The sequence below is a fragment of the Dendrobium catenatum genome, unplaced genomic scaffold, assembly GCF_001605985.2.
Source record: "Dendrobium catenatum unplaced genomic scaffold, ASM160598v2 fragScaff_scaffold_370, whole genome shotgun sequence".
NCBI classification, from domain to species: Eukaryota; Viridiplantae; Streptophyta; class Magnoliopsida; order Asparagales; family Orchidaceae; genus Dendrobium; species Dendrobium catenatum.
This window is the reverse complement of record NW_021318832.1, coordinates 1,647,678-1,667,419: the sequence shown is the minus strand read 5'-3', so window position 1 is coordinate 1,667,419 and position 19,742 is coordinate 1,647,678. Positions and strand designations below refer to the sequence as shown.

The 19,742-nt window shown below is 36.9% G+C and overlaps 1 protein-coding gene across 1 annotated transcript; it reads right to left on the bottom strand.

Moving 5' to 3' along the window:
• Positions 1-2,281: 2,281 nt before the first annotated feature.
• Positions 2,282-19,196, bottom strand: LOC110116495 (ABC transporter C family member 10). Its single transcript, XM_028693796.1, has 13 exons — positions 18,799-19,196; positions 18,645-18,716; positions 16,483-18,506; positions 14,887-15,207; positions 14,596-14,682; positions 9,894-10,493; positions 9,264-9,428; positions 8,885-9,179; positions 7,740-7,954; positions 7,339-7,644; positions 3,715-3,778; positions 3,172-3,411; positions 2,282-2,843 (listed from the first exon to the last, which is right to left on the bottom strand). Exons 2-13 carry the CDS (start codon positions 18,658-18,660, stop codon positions 2,734-2,736), a joined length of 4,443 nt encoding a protein of 1,480 aa, XP_028549629.1. The 5' UTR covers positions 18,661-18,716; positions 18,799-19,196; the 3' UTR covers positions 2,282-2,733.
• Between the last annotated feature and the right edge of the window lie 546 nt (positions 19,197-19,742).

Genomic DNA, 19,742 nt, shown 5'->3' with positions numbered 1-19,742 from the left:
CTAATGGGAAAAAAAGTTTGACCTCAAGATATTCTGAATTGGTTTTTGATGAGAACATAACCATTGTCTTTTGCTTTGATATGCAACAGTTCTTGCAAAGCAAAAAAAAAAACTGAGCTTTCACATCAAGAATTGACTCTTGATGTTCTGAGCAAATTTTTTTCCCATCAGAACATGAGATGAGTGTATCCTGAACCTTTGCTTTCTCATGAAATCCGTGCAATCAATCGCCTGGCAATTTTGAAGATTACTTTGTATATTGGGGCTTTAAGATTTGTGCAATACTTTCAGTGTCTTTCTTAAGTGAAATTATTATGTGCGGTCATCGGAAGTCGCCCAGAGGCGAATCAGAACGTGCCACGTCACTTTTTTTGTTGTGTATCGGTACTATGTACTGATGTGTACCGGGTGACATAGCATGTCCTAATTCATCTCTGGACAGTCCGCTGTCCGCACCTAGTAATATCTCCTTTCTTTATTATCTTTTCAACAAGCAAGGCGCCTTTGCTTCCTAAATATATAAATATTCTTTTTATTATAATATATGCAATTAAATTGATGCTGTGAATTGAAAAAAAAAACTATTTGAAAATATTATTTGATATCATTAAATGACTAAAGTTAATAATAATAATAAACTTGTACTGCTGGCCATAATCATGGGCCTGCAAGTGATTTACAGATATCCGAAATCTATTTTTCAAAAGCCATTGCTTCTCCTGTGGTCCATTGTGATCTGTTGGGTTTTAATTTGAGAAAATTTCTTCTTGAAAAATTCCTTATTTATTTGATAAGAGGTTACAGGCTGGAAAAATAAGTCTCTCTCTTAGGGTGGTTGGCTTCAAATGAATAGATCTTCTATCAATAATTATCCATCATATTTGTTTAAGGCTTCCTTTGAGTCATTTTCTTATTGTTTCTTAAAATATCTTTCTAGCATAAAATTTATTGCTTCTTAAAATAGTTTTTTATACTAAAAAATTATTTTAAGAAGCAGGAAGAAAATTCTTTCAAACGAAGCCTAAATCTACTGCTGCTATCCCAAAGTGCATTTGTAAAAAAAATCATTTTTTTTATTTCTCGTTTCTCTTATGATGGTGGTATAGGAAAATTCATTTTTATTTATTGAAAGGAGGCAGTTGTCTTTTCTATCTTCCCTTAATCTTATCTGTAAGAATAAAGTGTGATTTGGAGAGCTCTAACTTGCTCTACCCCCTTATACAAGTGGTGCCTTGTTGCTCATGATTCGTTTTTGAAGATTTTTTACATTTTGTATAGAATTGCAACACATAGACACAAAACAATGCACTAGCTATCCTATGAAATTAGTTCAGTCTGAAAATTGCTGTTAATATTGTTGGATGGCTATTTGCAAACTCTTGAAGTTGCCCTGGAAAACAACTAGCATCTTTTTTGTGGGGAATTTGTCTCGAAATTATTGTGTGGAAACTGGACGCAGAACGTTGTTCAGAGATCAATCAAAATGCGTCACGTCAGCAGTACCAAGCAGTAACGAGCCGCGGTACCGTGCATAGGGGTGATGTGGCGGATTCTGATTAGTCTCCGAACAACATTTGACGTCCACACAGAATAATTGATCCTATTCGAGACCACCTTATATCAAGTTTTACAGGCTTCCTCCTTAATTAGTATGAAAATTTGTTAGTCCGGTTCTTTGTGGACCGGTCCAGAACCAGCACCCGCTAGTTTATAGGAGGCGAAGACTTCCGCCTCCTTTGCTTGGCTTGCCTACTAGGGCAAGCCCCAGTATTCCAATGGATTGAAAATTCAAACGGAGTGGGGAAATTAGGATTTGGGAGGGAAATTAAAATAGGAAATATCTTGTATTAAAGGGGATGAGGGAATTAGGGAGTTTGTATGTTTTGATTGATTGAGAATTAGGGTTTCTTGGCGTTTGGGCTCTAGACTCTCTTGTCTAGAGATTTGGGAGAGATGATCATCCTCTCGAATTGAGGATCACTTGTATCTTGCTTTCGTATTATTTTTGATTTGCTTCCCTTATTTCAATCTATCGTTTTGGGGCTGATTTCGCCCTGATTTTGCTTATTTCTCGCTGTTTTTCTCCAATTAGTGATAGGTTTGCTTGCGAACTCAAGTATTTCCTATCAAAATTGTGAAAAAATTGTTATCTCCTTATATCCTCTTTGTTGGCCTATTAGATTCGATGAAAAAGAACTGGTAAACTCTTCAATCTCTGGCAGATTCGATGAATAAACCATGGAAATTATGAGGATACATCAGTTCAAGAAAAAAAAAAGTGTAAATACAGTTGGCAAACAAATCATTATCATATGCCTATCTTACAGAATTGTTGTGGCTATATCTAGAACAGACAAAAATCATATAAGAATTCCTCATAGAAATTCCTGTAAGCAGAATCGTTCATGATCACCCATTTGACATTGAGATGCGTATTTCCAAGCACAAGCCTTTCTATAAATGGTATAGACTTGCAAATACACATGTAAATCTGAAAATATATAATAAAGACTTACAAATTCCTGGTAATATTTCTATCCCTGCAAAACTGTTGGCAATTATGATCTTCATCAATAAACGGGCACTCAAGTCTTTCTTACAACTTCATGAGCACATTCTCAACAGCTGCAATCTGCACTGTAAACTTCCAGAAACTTTAGTTTGAATTCACATACAGCTTCTTAAGTCTTCTTGTGCTTGATAGATTGGGAAACTGGCATATCTTTGTGCTAACTACATATTTGTATTTGCAGTGTGGGACCAATACTCATTGACAAGCTCCCGGAATAGAGATCCTTCTGTGTTCATGAGTTTCAATGGTTCATCATACTCTATCAATTTACCTGAAAGACAAATCACATAATTAATCACTAGGGAAAGATTAGCCTCTTATCCCAAGAATAACTATTACATGTTTACCAAATGATAATGTCAATTTTTCAAAATTTCTAGAGCTTCTCACAAAGTCAGGAAAGTGTAGCATGTGTTGCATAATGGAAAAGTCCCTCTAATTAGTTGCATAAATCCTTACTTCAATCAATGAAGTTATATTGTAGTTTGGTGTTAGAATGTTTATCTTAGCAAAGACCAAAGATTCAAATCATGTCATTAACAGAATGTGATTAAGCGATCTATAAAAGAAATGCACAGATCAGAAATAAAGTAAATTACCATCACCAACGACAAGAACCATAGCACAATCCATTACAGTTGGAATTCTATGGGCAACAGTAATGACTGTGGAGTCTGCAAATTCTGTTCGTATAGTCTTTTGGAGGATGGCATCAGTGGCATTGTCAATTGATGCTGTGGCTTCATCAAGCACCAGTATGCGGCTTTTCTTTAACAGAGCCCTGCCCAAGCAAAATAACTGTCGCTGTCCCATGCTCCAGTTTGATCCATCTTCAACCACTGAAATGTAAAGATTCATTTAAAAAAAAAAATGCAATGTAAGGTTTTTTTTTTTTTTTTTTGTGACGAGGAACCCCTCCGCTTTGCGGCGAATAAATCCCGGTTGACCTAGCAGACAACCCACACCATTTATCCGGGCCAACACTTAAGGTTGTCATGGCCGCCCAAGGGATTCGAGCCCGGGGCCTGGGCTTTGCCCAGACGAGCTCCCCCCACTTGAGCTAAGCCGCGGTGGGTATGTAAGGAATTTATGTTTTGACAATTTCATGACGGTATGGGCTTGGTAGATGTGGAAATTCTTACCTAGTGAATCTAGGCCGCTTCCTTTCTCCTGGACAGCTTCTCGAAGTTGACATTTCTCAAGAACCTGTGACAGCACAAAATTAAACTGTCAAAGGGAATGAACATGATGCACACAGCATGGAGCATAACAGTAATGGTAGGGCTTATTTGGTTTCTTGCAGATAAAATGGTGATTTCATTTACTAGCCATGAGTGAAAATAAAATCATTACATTTGAGAGAATTTTGAGATAATTCATGAAGTTTGAAATCAAGTTTGATTTCTAACTATATCCATCTAAATAATGTTTTCAATAGATTTCATTGTTTCTCAGAAATAACCAATTCTAACCATCATGGCCAATCCCCCGATAGCACCATTCCTATCAATACCAACATACCCAACCAGCCCCACAAAGACCCTTAGCCTCTGCATGCCGACCTCCCCAATCTCTCTAATCAGTCCAATTCAAACAACATAGGTAATCTACCACCGCTAGCATCCAACCCACCCATACGACACCCTATGACCACTAGATCTGAAACCGGCTCACTCAAACCAAACAAATCCTAAATTTTCTTCACCACGCATCTACCTCTAATGATCCAACTTCCTTCTCAGCAGCCTTTAAACACCCACATTGGCATCAAGCCATGGACGAAGAATTTCTTGCATTACAACGGTAAGGTATGTGGCAACTAGTTCCCCCTCCTCCTACTAATCACATGCACGCCACAAAGCGAGACTAGTCGCTCAAGGTCATCATCAAGAACATGGCATCGACTACTTTGAAACTTTTAGCCCCGTCGGCAAAGTTCCCTCCATTCGCATTCTGTACTATCGCCCTAACCAACAATGGGCCAATTTAACAACTAGATGCTGCCAACTCATTCCTCCATGGCTCTCTCAATGAAACCGTTTACATGCATCAACCACAAGGCTTCCGTGACACAATTTCCAAATCATATATGTCGTCTCCACAAACCCATCTATGGTCTCAAGTGATTCCCCCATCAACGGTTTAACACCTTCTCCAGATACCTTCTCACGTTGGGATTTCATCAAAGCCAAGCTGGTCCGTCACTACTAATCTTCAACCAACACCCCATGACCATCTATTTCCTCATATATGTCGACGATATCCTCCTCACCAGCAATGACTCCACAATAATACCTCCACTTCTTCATAAACTCAGCTCTAAATTCCAAATTAAAAATCTAGGTTCACCATCCAACTTTCTTGGCATCCAAATTACCATCCACTCTAATCAACTTTTTCTATCTCAATCTCTATATGCTTCTTCCATTCTCACGAAGGCAGGCATGTCACAATGCAAGCCACTTTCCACACCATCTCCCACAAAATCGAATTCACAATCAACTTAAATCATATCTCCATTTGACAATTCACTCTATCGACATCTAATCGGCACCCTCCAGTACCTCACGATAACTCATCATGACATTGCGTTCTCAGTGAACCAACTTAGCCAATATATGCATCAACCCTTACATCAACGCTCTCAAATGCTTAAACGACTTCTCCGTTACATCAAAGGGACATCTACATTAGGGCAATCAAAATTGGGTCACAGGTCAGGTTAGGGTTCAACCCGAAACTGGCCCGACACAAATTTACCCGACCCAAACCTAATTAGGGGGGTCAATTCGGGTCGGCAGGTCGGTTTCAGGTCAAACCCGAATTGACCCGGATTTTAACGGGTCAACCCGAACCCGACCCGTTTTTGTAAACAGGTCGGCTTTTTCAACCCAGACCCAACCTGTGCAGGTTGTCGGGTTGACACGACCCAACCCGACCTGGATTTTTGAAATACTCCCGACGGCACAGCGGCAGCACGCGTTGCAGGCGGAGCAGCGGCAGCACGTGTCGCCGCTTCGGGTTCGGGACGCACTGCGAAGTCGGGATGCACGCGCACGACGCACGACTCGACGCTTCACCACTTCGGCCTTCGGGATGTGACTCGAGGTTTCGGAGTTCAGTCGGCACCGCAACACTCGATGCTTCGGACGGCACCGCGCAGACATCACGCGAACTCGGGTTCGACCGGGCAGGGTGGGCAGCAGACGCAGGCAGAGGGTTTTCGGGTCATTTTTGGGTTGCTGAGTCAACCCGAATCAGACCCGTTTTTTGAAATGGGTCAGTTTGTTGAACTCGAACCCGACCTGTTTCACAAATGGGTCAACCCGAATCTGGATTTTTCCTGGTCGGGTTTCGGGTCGTGTCAAAAATTGACACCGCTAAACCCAATCGGTTTATTAAAATGGGTCACTTTCTCGGACCCAAACCCGATCCTCTTAAGGTCGGGGTCAGCCCAAGCCCGACTCGCTTCGGAAGTCAATCGGACGCCAATCGACATCAATTGGATGTCAATCGGTCAACCCGCTTCGGAAGTGACGTCAATTGGTCATGTCCACGACCGAAAGACGACAATTAACGGGACGCGGCGTGACGTTTGCACACGTCTTTAGTCTTCACCACGCAAGCCGCCAATCGGTGGGACGCGACGGGAAGTCGGCGTAAGTTTTTAGTCTTCACCACCAAAAGATAATCTCTCTGGTCTTTCTTCTGTCCTACTATTTTTGGGTCAAAAATGGGTTTTCGAGTTGACCCGAACCCGACTCGGAATTTGAAACGGGTAAAAAATCTGGACCTGAACCCTACCCATTTTTAAAACGGGTTGAACCTAACCCGAAAAGTTCGGGTCGGGTTCGAGTCGGGTTTTCGGGTCGTGTCAATTTTTGATACACCTAATCTACATTTGGCTTAATCATTCAGCCGGGTCCTTTGCATCTCACCACCTATTGTGATGTTGACTGGGCTACAAATCCCCTCACCAGACACTCAACAACCAAAATATGCTCATTCCTAGGCCCCACTCTTATTTCATGGCAGGTAAAGAAGCAAATGACGATTGCTAGATCGACTACAGAAGTCAAATACAGGACTCTTGCAACCGTGACAGCCAATGTTATATGGATCTGTCGTCTTCTCCATGACTTCAATATACCAGTTTCTCAACCAACGTATATCTACTGTGATAACATCTCTGTCATCACACTTGCCAACAACTCAATGTTTCTTGCTTGAACAAAACACATTGAGATAGATCACCATTTCATTAACTACCATATCAATTCTCTTACCATCAGAGTACTACCGATTAGCTCCCAAGATCAAATTGCTGATATTCTCAGTAAACCCTTTTCTACGATAGGTTTTCAGCAACTACGACTCAAACTGATAGTTCATCAGCCACTGTTAGTTTACAAGGGGGTAATAACGGACTCTGCCATATCATGAGAAGTAAAGAAGCCACTACAACAATAGATTAAATCAACATCAATAATTCAAAATAGAATACATCATCTAAACCTTACACGTGTAAAGAGCACCCTTACTTTTTTTTTGTGTAACCAGTCCTCTCTATAAAGAGAGCAAACAATAAATACATATATAACAACCTAAAGATATCAACAAAGCGAACAACAGATAATACAATTCAACCTATATGGCCAACTTAAAAAAAGTGACATACTCTACTACTTGAAGCATTTCTATTTGAAATTCTCCATTAATGGAACTTCCACAGCCTTAGACTAAATTACAGCTTTGAAAAACGTTACCTCCCATATTTGCTGATCTGTATATCCCTCTAAGGGATCAAGGTTGTATCTGACTGACCCATGGAATAGGGTGGGATCCTGAGGAATGATTCCAAAACGCGATCTTAGATCATGAAGACCAATTTTGGCAATATCAATGCCATCAATTATAATCCTCCCTCCTGCAGGTTCAACCAGTCGAAACAAAGCACCAATCAATGTAGTCTTCCCACTTCCAGTCCTACCTACTATTCCAATCTTGTCCCCTCCTTCAAAAATGCAACTGATTCCCCGAATGACAAGAGGAGTGTCTGGCCTATATCTGATCTGCTTGTAGTGAATATTTGAATAATAGGTAAATAGGCAGAAACTAAGATATTTCATCAATTTAAATGAAGGCTTAGAAAGAATGTGGCAAGTACCTGAAGATCATGGAGCTCTACACGCCCAATAGCCGGCCAATTTGGAGCCGGCCGGTTGCTTTCAATGACTTCAGGAGCCTCACTTGCAACATGCATATATTGGTTTAGTCTCTCTACAGAGATGATGTAATTTGCAAGTGTGCACTGATTTTGTATTGAGAAAACAAGTGACATATTTAAAGATAGGCCATAAGATAGTGCCAACCCAACAAAGCCTGTTCCAAGGATACATACACCATATGTTTTTTACAAGCCCGTGAGAAACAATCATTGTGCATATTGCAGGAATGGAAAAAATTGTGCATTTGTAATTTAAACAAGCATAATTTTTGTCATCGAACTAACTGAAGAAAATGTAGCATACAGTGTAGATTCTGAAGGTAGCACTCATAATTTCATAAAACACCAAACACAATTCCAAGATTTCCAAGAAGACAAATTGCTTTTATTTCTTGCCAAGTTGTTGCTGAATTTATTAAAATGAAAATTTTGTTAGTAATAATATGTTTCTAGTATCCCTACTTTGTTACTTAAAAACTAATGGAAGCTCCTGGAATGGGAAAATTATTAGGTGCGGAGACCGGACGTAGAGGTCCGTCCAAACTCCAATAAAATATTGACATGTGGAGTGGACACGTTGGAATTATTTTTTACTTTATATATTTAATGTGTTCGCGGAACTTTAAGTCAAACGAGTCAAAAGCGCAGTCAAAGCGCAGGTAAACTGCACGTAAAGTGTATGTAAAGCACAATCAAAGCGCAGTAAACAAATGCAACAAAAGAGCAGTCAAAGCGCAACTAAAGTGCATGTAAAGCACAATCAAAGCGCAGTAAAAAAGGACAGTCAAAGTGCAACTAAAATACAGGTAAAGTGCACAAAAAAGAGCAACCAAGGTGCACTCCATATGTCAAATTTGAAGTAGCTGTCCGGACGTATCTCTACGTCCGATCTCCGCACCTAATAATTTTCCCTTGGAATGTTTGCTTTCTTCAGTATATAAAATGCTGCTCAAAATTAATGTGATAGTTTGTACATGTAGAATCTAGTAGCACATAAGATTATCCAGTGTAGCAACCCAAATACAGTCTAACAGCATAATGATCAAGGGCGGAAACGAAGGAGAAAGTGACAATAGATAGCTAACCAGGGCTGAACGTTCCTGGAGGAAGCATAGCCATGACAAGAGCTGATGAAGAAAGAATAACAGCACTCATGGTCTCCAAACGCTGGATCAACCATTCACTAGCAGCGAAGTTATGAAAATATGGACTGGCATTTTTGTCAATAAGAACCAAGCTTTTAGCAAAGAATCTATCTTCCTCTTCAAAGGCTCTAATTGTAACCACTCCTGAAACCGATTCAGCGAGATGATTTGCTACCAAAGATTTGGTGGTGCCATTAATTCGCATCAACTCTTTTGCCGAAGCTAGATAGTACCTCTATTTAAAACAAAAGGCAAACAAATAGGATCAATGCAGCCACACAATCCATTAACCTAACAAGCTATTCTATGTAGAACATACCTGCAAAAGGATGGTTAGGTAGATCAAAGGCACAGCAACAAACAAAACTTGCCAGACAACACCAGAAAGCACCCCAATGTTGCTATATGCATTGACTGTTGCACTGAAGCTAAAAATCAAAGCAAATGGCACATCTAGATCAACAATACTCAGATCAGATGAGACCTGGATGAGAACGACGTTAAAGTTTCAACTAAGAATCAACAGTTTAAAGGAGAGTATCTCTATTTTCTTGAAATTTAGGGGGTGTTTGGTATAGGATTGGATTCAATTTTATTAGGATTTACTAAATCCTGTAAATCCGGATTTAGTAAATCCTAGGCTCATAAATCCTGAAAAGTGTTTGGCATGACAAATTTTAAATCCTGTTAAATACAGAGAAGTTGTTTGGCAACACATCCCGACACGGGCGCCACAGGAAGAAGTTCCGCAACTATAAGTTGCGTTAAATCCGAGTAGGAATGGGATTAGGATTTAGACATATTTATGCCGTAAATCCTGGATTTACGGATTTACAGCATCATGGATTGCGTTTGCACGGATTGCGTTTGGCTGGAGTTACGCTAAATCCTACTAAAAACGACGAATAAATCCGATACCAAACACCCCCTTAGGGTTACACAATCTTACCCGACTAAGAATCCTTCCTAGAGGTGTCGAATCAAAGAATGACATTGGTGCACGAAACAGAGAGATTAAGAGCTGAGAAAAAAGAGATCTTGATGACTCCATTCCCAGAGCAACAACAAATATGGATCTGGATAACAGAAAGAACACTGTGCCAAATCCTATGGCCAAGTACACTGAGATCAATTTCAACATGCTCACTTCAGGGTTTTGAACTTTAGCAGCCATCCATGAGTTTTGGGAAATCTGACCAGCCATGAATATGGCATGAGAAAGCGCTGATAGTGAGGCAAGCAAAAAGCCCTTGTTCTGGGACAAGTATTGCAAGTAAGGCTTCATCCCAGTGTTTCCTGATTCTCTTTCTTCTTTCTGGATCAACTGATCCAATCCAATTGTGCTTTCTGGTTTTGGCTGCTTTACCCCATCATCATTATTATTGATCTCTATGGTAGCTGTTTTGTTTCTTTTATCAGAATCTAGTTGATAAAGCGTTTCAGCACCAACAGTATTTCTGTGGGCATTGACAAGTTCCTGAAATTCTTTGCTCGAAGCCAGTAATTCATGAAAAGAAGCAGCAGAAATAAATTCTCCATCCGACATCAGCTGCAAAGATATACGAGCATTGTTAATCCAAAAGGAACAAAGCATAATTTAAAATGCCAATTATTGTTGACAAAGCAGTGCTATGAGCATCAACAGACCATCAGCAGTGATCCTAAGTTAATAATTAAGACATTGATTATTTCCTCTGCAAGATAAAAGAGGTATATGGCTTCAGAAAATTGATAAAGTTCATAGTATTACAACAAAAAAATTGGAATAAATAATGATTATACAGCAAAAATATAAGAACAAACAAATGTACAATAAAGCAACCATGGTAAATGTTAGTTCTATGTGGAATTTGATTGCATCGATCAATTGGGTTGTACCGTTGACTTATACCTCAATTTTGATGATCGAGCTCTCCGAGGGTTGATTTGGGGATCTTGCTCCTGATTTTTTTTAATGTGTGTTTGTGCAGTCTAATGCGTCTTGGAAGTAAAAACAATAAAGTTGAGAGGAAAAATATTATAGGAATCTAACATTAGGACTGATTTTTTGATTATCTCTTCAATAATAATGAAAGACACAAGTGATATACTATTCGAAAATTAGATTAGCTCTCCTACAAACTCTAGATACCACTAAGAAACTCATAATAATAGACCAAACACCTCCTAAAATAGTCCCAACATACAATGCACACAATTAAAATATCCCTAAACAACATAAACACAATTAGGAAAATTTCCTAAGCAATAAAACCCTTCCTAAATATCATAAACACAATTAGGAAACCTTCCTAATCAATTAAACCCTTCCTAAACAGCATAAATACAATTAGAAAACCTTCCTAAACCCTTGATTAGGAACCTTCCTAAACAATTCTCTCTTAATTATGAACTTTTCTAAATAGTTCCCTCTTGATTAGGAACATTCCTAAACAGCTTTCCCTTCTTGACTATGTACTTTCTTGGCATATCATAATTATACAATGTGGCACCCTAGAATCTAATTTAAAAGAATTTTTATTTTATCTTTTAAAATATGACAACCAGAGCTGTACAATTTTTTTTATCAATATAAATACGAGTGAAAACAAAACTATAAATTAAAACATCAATATATACATTTGTATTTATTTTTCAAAAAATTACATACACTACTCAGGATCTATAATCATATTATAAAAACTATGTCCTGAGTATAAAATAATAACTAAAATAATAAGAACTTGAATTAATTTCTCACTCATGTTCCCTTGTAAATCATTTAATCGCATAAAATGAGCTTAAAAGCCTAGCAAATAATCAAATCCTACAACCGAACTCAAAACATGGCAAATAAGTAATATGCATGTCAACAGTCAAATTATAACAGTAACATTAATATTATCATGAATTAATACAATTATAGTAAAGTTTGTAACTAGTAAAATGATATGATATAGAAGCCAATAAAATAGTAAAATTAAGAAATCAATAAATCGATATAAGTATCGAATCATTAAAGAGGTATTAATATCAGTATTATCGATAAGTAGAAAAATCATATAAAGCAGTAAAACCAAAGCATCAGTAAAGGTTATTGAAATTATATCAATATAATAAAATCATATAGAAGTGTACACATATGATCCAAGTATTTTATATCAGTATCAAATTAATATATTACATGCTCAATGTGTCACATGCATAATATCAATACAGTGAATCCATAGAATTAAATAGTATCAGTGTCTATATCGGTAATAGTAATAACCCAGTTACATGAGCAGTAAAATAATACAGTAATAGTTAATCCGTGTAGTAATAATAATTTCATATGATAATAGGAATAGTACCTTAATAACATACACTTCAATAGTCACACTAAATAAATAAGAAATCCTAGCTTAATTAGTATTCTTCCAGTATGATATTAATATCAGTAAACCGCTGGTTCGGTAAATAGAGTACCACTCTTTGTCTGTCAGCACAATAATCATCTCCTTATAACTCTAAAATAGTATCACGTGAATCAGTAGAGGATAATACAAAATCACAATATTTAAAAGAAAGCCTGTTGGCTCACCATTCTATATAGGTCAATTAGTTTTTAACCAATGTCAGTGAATAACCAATCTTTACTTTATTTTTTCCACACGCACATTATTATCATAGAACTATAACAATAATAGCGAGCAACTATTACTAAATCATATATACCCACATTTTTTTTAATACATTGCAATTAATAAATCATAATTTGGCTCAATTCAGTAGAGTCAAAATATCTTAATGGTAGGCAATAAAAAATCCTATTGAGTGAAATTCACTATTTTAAAAATTAATCAAATTATCAAAATTCGTATATAACAATATTCTGAAGCTTTAATTGAATTAAAATAATATTTTTAAATGTTAAAATAAAACTCTGAATGGATAAAAATTGCAGTTTTTAAAATCACTAAGTGCAAAAATCTCAAATAAATATTCCAAACATTCGTAATCTCAATCTCTATAAAATATAAAAATTTACGAGGAGAATGTTTTACCAATACAAAATTATCCTCGTTTTTCAATTATGAAAATAAAAATGTGATTAGAAAATCCTAAAAACATTAAATTATTAAAATAAAAAATAAGATAATGATTTCTTACAACAAGACAAATGAATTTCTCAACAGGGTCGACTGACGAAAATTGTTCTACGGTATCTAAATCTTAAGTATCTAAATCTTAAGTTCTCTTTTCTCTCTTCATTTTTTTCTTTATTCAGGCGAATGAATAGGAAATGAATGAACAAATGAAATATTAAGTGCTTTAAGCTATTTTATAATAAAATAATATAAATAAAATTATATAATTTATTCAATTTTCAACATAAAATTCATATAAATTATTTTGAGGCTTAAAAATTATAGAAAAATATCTATAAAGTAACCCAATTTATTTAAAAAATTTTTGTGAATTTGATTAGCAAAATGGACACCTGATGATCTCAAAATCTCCACTTGTACCGACATATGTCAATTTCTTAAGAATTTACACCAATGCCTAAAAATTATGAAAAAAAATAATAATTAAATCACTGTAATATATATGTTATGGTGAAGACAATTTGTGATTTGAACTTATAATAACTCATACAAAATTTTATTTAACTGAGTTATTATATACAGAGACGTGGCACTGTACATTATAGCACTGCAGCGTTGTACGCTTGTGCACTGCAAAGTTATAGGATGTAGCTCGGTATTACTGTAGTCTTGACTTGGAGACAGAGAGCTGAGTGCTACGATGTTGCAAATGACGCCAAGTAGTTTTTTTTCTTCTTTTTCATGCTTAATTTGATGGGTTGCACCCCTTCATATTATAGAAGTGAATCTCTTTGTTTGTTCTGAGAAAAAAAAGGTATGGAGAGTGAAGTGAGACAAGGAGAGAGTTAGAGAGAAAGAGATCTACACAATTTCTCACATTTTTTCACAGCAAATTTCTTGGTATTGTCCGATTTCGGCTTTTTCCACATTAAATCCTAGCGTCCATTTCCGTTATTTTCGTTTCTTGTTTGTTTCATTGTGTGGTTTACCTTCCCAACCGTAAACACCATCAGAAAGAAACATTTGGCAGCCAATCTATAAAGATATGCCAAAAAACTCTAGCTCAAGCAATATTCTTCCTGGTTCTCAAGATACAGGTCATAGGCACAAATCCAACCTATGACTTCATTTAAACTAAATATTCAAATGCCTGCGCATTTGTTAGTGGCTCCTACTATACTTTCAATTAATAAAATATTTGGAAAATATTATTTTCTTTATATATATCCCATAAAATTGTGGCACATCATTTTATTTTGACTTGTTTTTTTTTTTTAATTTAAACACCATTCAATTGGCAAAAAAAGATCATTCATCTTAAACTTTAAGAAAATTATGAAATTATAATATGATATCGAATTCATAAAATTTAATATAAAATGATCCTGTAAAAACCATAGAAAAGAAACTCTCTAACACACGGTCAAGATAGCGTGTTAGAAGAGATTTTGAGTTCGAAGCTTGCCTATGTAATATGTGTACGAATTTGTCTTAATAGCTCAAATGTTTTTTTAAGCATGAATTCGGCAGTACTAATCAGTGATAAAAAATGAAGAACAAGGTGTTTGTATCAGCACTTACCAAAGTAGTGTTGAACACCGGAAGAAAATCCACCTGATGAGTTACTAACAAGACAGTCTTGGACGAAAGAGCACCCATGACATATTCCTGCACATAATCAACTCTATTTTTCAGAGAGATCTTATTAATTCATACAAATCAAGAATCATTTATCAGATAAAAGGTTTCATTTTGGACTGTTTTTTTACTGTTTCTTAAAGCAAATTTCGAGTACAAAAATTTTAACTTTTGTACTAAAAAGCTGTTTTAAGAAGCATTAAAAAAGCTATCCCAAACAAAGCCTAAATTTACATTGAAAAGGCTGGTGGCAGTATGAGCATCAACAGCACTGAAAGGATCATCCAGGAGATATATATCTGCATCCTGATACAGTGCTCGGGCAAGCTGAACACGCTGTTTCTGTCCACCACTGAGATTTACTCCCCTTTCACCAATTTCAGTTAAGTCTCCATAAGTTAACATCTCAATATCCTTTACTAAGGAACATCTTTTCAGAGTTTCCTGGTATTTTTGTTCATCCATTATGGAGCCAAATAGAATATTTTCCCTCAGCGTACCAGTCTGAATCCAAGCATTCTGGGAAACATATGCAATTCTTCCAGAAACATGAACCTGCAATAAATTTCAAAATATTTCTCTATGAAGAACGCCTCTACTGCAATTTTCATTAAGTAAAACTAGTCACATGTGTAAGAAAAAGAAAACAGAAAAAATATCATCAAGAAGGTTCAAAAATACACATAAAATAGTAGAACAAGAAGTATCAAGATGAAAGCATGGGCTCAGGAAAGTGGAGTAGCATCCACAAAATCAAAACTTCCCCCTGGTTGCGAGAATTGCCATCATAATGAGAAAAAGGTTGCATAGAACCGCGGCCAGGGGGAGAGAGGGAAACTACCCCATCATCATCACCCCTAACAAACATTGAACCATCCAAAAACCTAGGCAATGAAACATCTCTATCAAAAACAGTCAACATCCCAGCAAAACGAAATCCAGCCTCTGAATGACAAAAAGCCCAAACAGCCAGAGCAGCCATAGGCGGATGGATCCCCCTTTACCTCAGGGTAAACAAATGCCCACCCTAAAAAAAAAAAAATTAAATATTTAGAGAGGATATTTTGAAAAATTTTGGATATTTTGCACCCCATCAAAAAAAAATGTGACGGACTCACCCGTTACCCGCGAGGAGGACGTCTGGTTCCGCCGATCACCGAGCGAAGGACCTGCAAGAAAATGAAGGAAGAACAGGCAATAGAACAGTAATTTTGGGTAGAAGTATATTTCTTGTATTTTCTGTAGTGAGCTGAAAAAATACTTATATAGCAGCCACTACTTCTGCCAATAACGAACTTAGGGAAAAGAAGGGAAATAAAGCAGTAACTAGGTAGTGGGTGTGTGTGTAACATTATTGTGTGCCAAGAGTAAAACAGCCAGTGTGGCTGAGAGCCTGTAGCGCTTTATGGTCCCCATCAAAATGTTTGCCCTAATTTTATCAATCATAAGCGTCTTTATCCATCCCTACATTTATTTTAGCCCACCATAAAAAAAGAAGCTGGATTCGCCCCTAAGCAACACACAATGCAAAGGCAAAGAAATTCGAAGATAGGCCAAAGAAAAATAGCACAGAAGAAACCTCAAAAAACATATCACCAAAAGCATCAAAGCAGAGGTAAATTTTTTTCCTTATTTCTTCCATCTGCAGATTTTAGAGAAAACTGATTTATCTAAAACTAGTGCAATTTTCCAATAAGAAAACTCCAGATATTAGAAGTACAGCAGGTTTGGTTTGACAAAACTAGAAAACAAATGGGGGTTTCTTTTACCAGCTACAATACATACAAGTAGAAGTTGATAAAAAGCAATAGAAGAATTAAAGCTAGTTACCATGCCCTCTGTTTTAGGAATTTCTCCAAGAACTGCTGCCAAAAGAGTTGATTTTCCTGATCCAACCTCACCACAAATTGCCACCTTCTGACCAGTGGAGATCTCAAGGTTTATATTCCTTAATGTAGGTTTCAAAAAATGTTCATCCCATGAAAAGCTAGCTGAACTGATCTCTATCGGTTTCCTGATATTCATGGAGTGCTTCCTGGTTTTGATCTCAGGCGCATCGAGGAATCTAACTATTCGAGCAAATGCAACCTTGGCTTGTATAACTACCCCAATAACATCAGGAATTTGTCTAACTGGGTCTTGAACAAGGCGTAATGTGGCCACAAAAGTAAATACATTGCTTGCATTAAGAGGAATTTTAAGGAAATAGCAAGTTGAGAAAGTAGCAGCAGATACAAGTACAGGAGAAGACCAAAATAAGAAGCTATTATAAGCTCTTCGAAGCTGAAAAGCTTTAAGCCACTTGCACTCTACTTGTCTCAGGCCTTCTATAACCTTCCTGAAATGTGTTTCCCATGCATATAGCTTCAGCACTTTCATGTTCACCAACGCTTCTGACAAAGCTTTCAGCCTCTCATCCTGAGCACCCATAAGCCTTGTCTGAAACTTGTGCTGCAGCTTCGCCAGTGGAGCATTGCATAGAACTGTTACTATTATGACAACCATGGCTGCTATCGTTGCAAGTCCCACAGCACTATACAGAATTAACAAAGCAATACAGAGTTGGAAGCTCGTGGACCAAGTTTGATGGAACCAGAATGGAAATTCCCCTATTCTGTAAGCATCAACGGTAACATAGTTCGTTATCTCTCCAGAAGAATGGGCCAGTTTGGCTGAGTTTGACAGCCTGAGCTGCTTCTGATATATGGCTGCTGATAACAAAGACCGCACTTGCAGTCCTAACCTTCTAGTTCGGAAGAACCATTGCCTCTGTGATAACGATTCTAGAACTTTTGCCAGAAACAAAGCGATGGCCAATACAAAACCTTCATATTTAGAAGTTCCTTTTCCTACTGATACATTAATGAAAGATTTAAGTAGCAGAGGACCGGCAGAGAGTGTTAGAACCTTAAGCAGTGCAAAGAACCCTGATGCTAAAATTTGATCTAAGTGGCAAGATACTATCACCCTTAAAACAGAAGGAGAAGCAGTGCGTTGCTTCTGCTTTAGCTTATTCAACCGCTCCAAAAACAAAAAGTAGCGGCTCTCCGCTTGGTCTTCTTTGCCCAACAAAGGAATGTCTTTCTCTTCCAGTGGCTTTTCATAGCCTTTCTTCATCAAAGGATTCAACCACCAGAATGATAATTTACTAAATAACCCAGCACTTGCAAAAGGAGTAACTGAAGCAAGATCAACGAAGTTGCAATCAGATTCAGCCTTCAAAGGCTCATAGAAATAGATGTTACTGCTTTCAGAATCTATTGAAGTTTTTGTCGTCTTCATGACCAATACAAGCATGAAAATTGATACTGGCAAAGAAATGATATCTAGGTAGAGCTTGATGGACGGCCTCTTCACTGCAACTAAATCTAGAATGGAAGATGCACAGAGAAATCCATCAAACAAGGTCAAAGCTGCAGACCATACTTTTGCAAAGATCCCTCCAAGCAATTCTACTCTCATGGTCACAATCAAGCAAGCAATCACCCAAGTTAAGCCTGTATAAAGAACTATCAGCCATGAATGAAGAGGATAAAAGCCAGTCCCTTTTGTTAATTTCTCTTCCAAAATCCATACAAAAACGCCTGAATACACCAATCCCAAACTGCCATTGAGAGCTGCGCAGGTTGTTTTCAACGGTGAAGAGAAACTAAAGAGATATTGCAGTCTAAAGTTTCTTGACAAAGCTGCCTTGATAAAGAAGTTGATCAAGAATGCAAAAACCAGAAGCAAACTGATCAAGCTAACAAGTAAATGATTCGAGCAAGTATCCGAACAGAGTATTCCCACAGGACCGCAAGCATCGCCACCTTGTTTCATGCAAGCAGATTCTCCATTGAAGATAAGCCCAGCACCTAATAGAATTCAAAAGCTGCCCTCAATCATAGAAAAACAACAAAATAAGCTATACAATTTCGTCAGAAAAAAATCATTAATGTGATCATTAAAACACTGAATTTTTTAAGTACTGAACACAGTGAATTCGTCCTTACGTGCAAAAAAATCCATCTTTCCTGCTCCAGCGAGATTATTCCTCCCACAAAACAATCAAAATAACCATTCCACTGTAAACCAAATTCCATTCAGTTAAAAAAAAAATTTATTTCTTTCAAACCAAAAAGTTCAAACATTTCGATTCTTCAGTACCTTTACATCAAGATCGATAAAAAGATCATTGCTGCACACTGAAATATCAAACGACAAAATAATCCGATAAATCCTTCTCCAACCTGCAATCCACCAACAAAGAATTGAAAAAGAAAAGAAAGTATCAAACAAGATTTGTCAAATCATAAAATCCTGAAAAGCATTGCTTGCATCAAACAGAGTAGAAAAGACAGTAGCTTTCCAACACATAAAGAAACATTGCTATTCAAATTAAAGGCTTGTGAATCATCACACTCTGCAATAAAACTCGCCATGGCAGAGGTGAAAGAAATCTTGGAATCAAGTAAGGCCAAGCTTAAATAGTACCAAAAGTCAAAGAAGATTTGTTTTATACGCAGCGAGATTATTAGATTATAAAAGAACACAAAGCCGACAGAAAAAACCTCTGGGTTAGAAGAGAAGCTCATATAGGAGAAACGGCTGATCTCTCTCTCTCTATATGTATTGTAGAAGGTAAGATGAAACGTCAGCGCTCACGTGGCGCATTTGGCAGACTCCGTGGCCAAAACTGGTACGACTCTCCTGCATTTTAAATGCTTTTTGCTGCTGCATGCAGCAATTTAGTATAAATATTTAAATAATTTTTTTAAAATAAATAGTATAATTTGGGTATTAGGTATGTCTCAATAAATTTAGGCATTATAAAAATTTTATTTTAATAAATTTATTGATGATTTGCAGATGTAAACTTGTTTATTTCAAACTCTAAATTAAGCATTTATAAATGTAATTTAAAAACTTTTAAGTCTATTTGAGAAGCAAAATGACTTATGTTTTATTTGGGATAATTTTTTTACTATTTTTTAGAATAACTTTTTAGTACAAAATTTTGTAAGCTAAAAAATTTTATATTAAAAAACTACTTTAGAAAGCAATAAGAAAACTATATCAAACGAAGCATTAATTTTATATGCATATCATCA

Bases quoted from the DNA above. Each gene is read 5' to 3' on its own strand.
- LOC110116495 (XM_028693796.1), bottom strand. The intron at 15,208-16,482 runs GTAACTAGCTTT...AATTTATTGCAG, and splicing joins TTCCTAAAACAGAGGGCATG to GTTCATGTTTCTGGAAGAAT. The intron at 14,683-14,886 runs GTAAATTTAGGC...GATTATGTGCAG, and splicing joins CTGCCACCAGCCTTTTCAAT to GAATATGTCATGGGTGCTCT.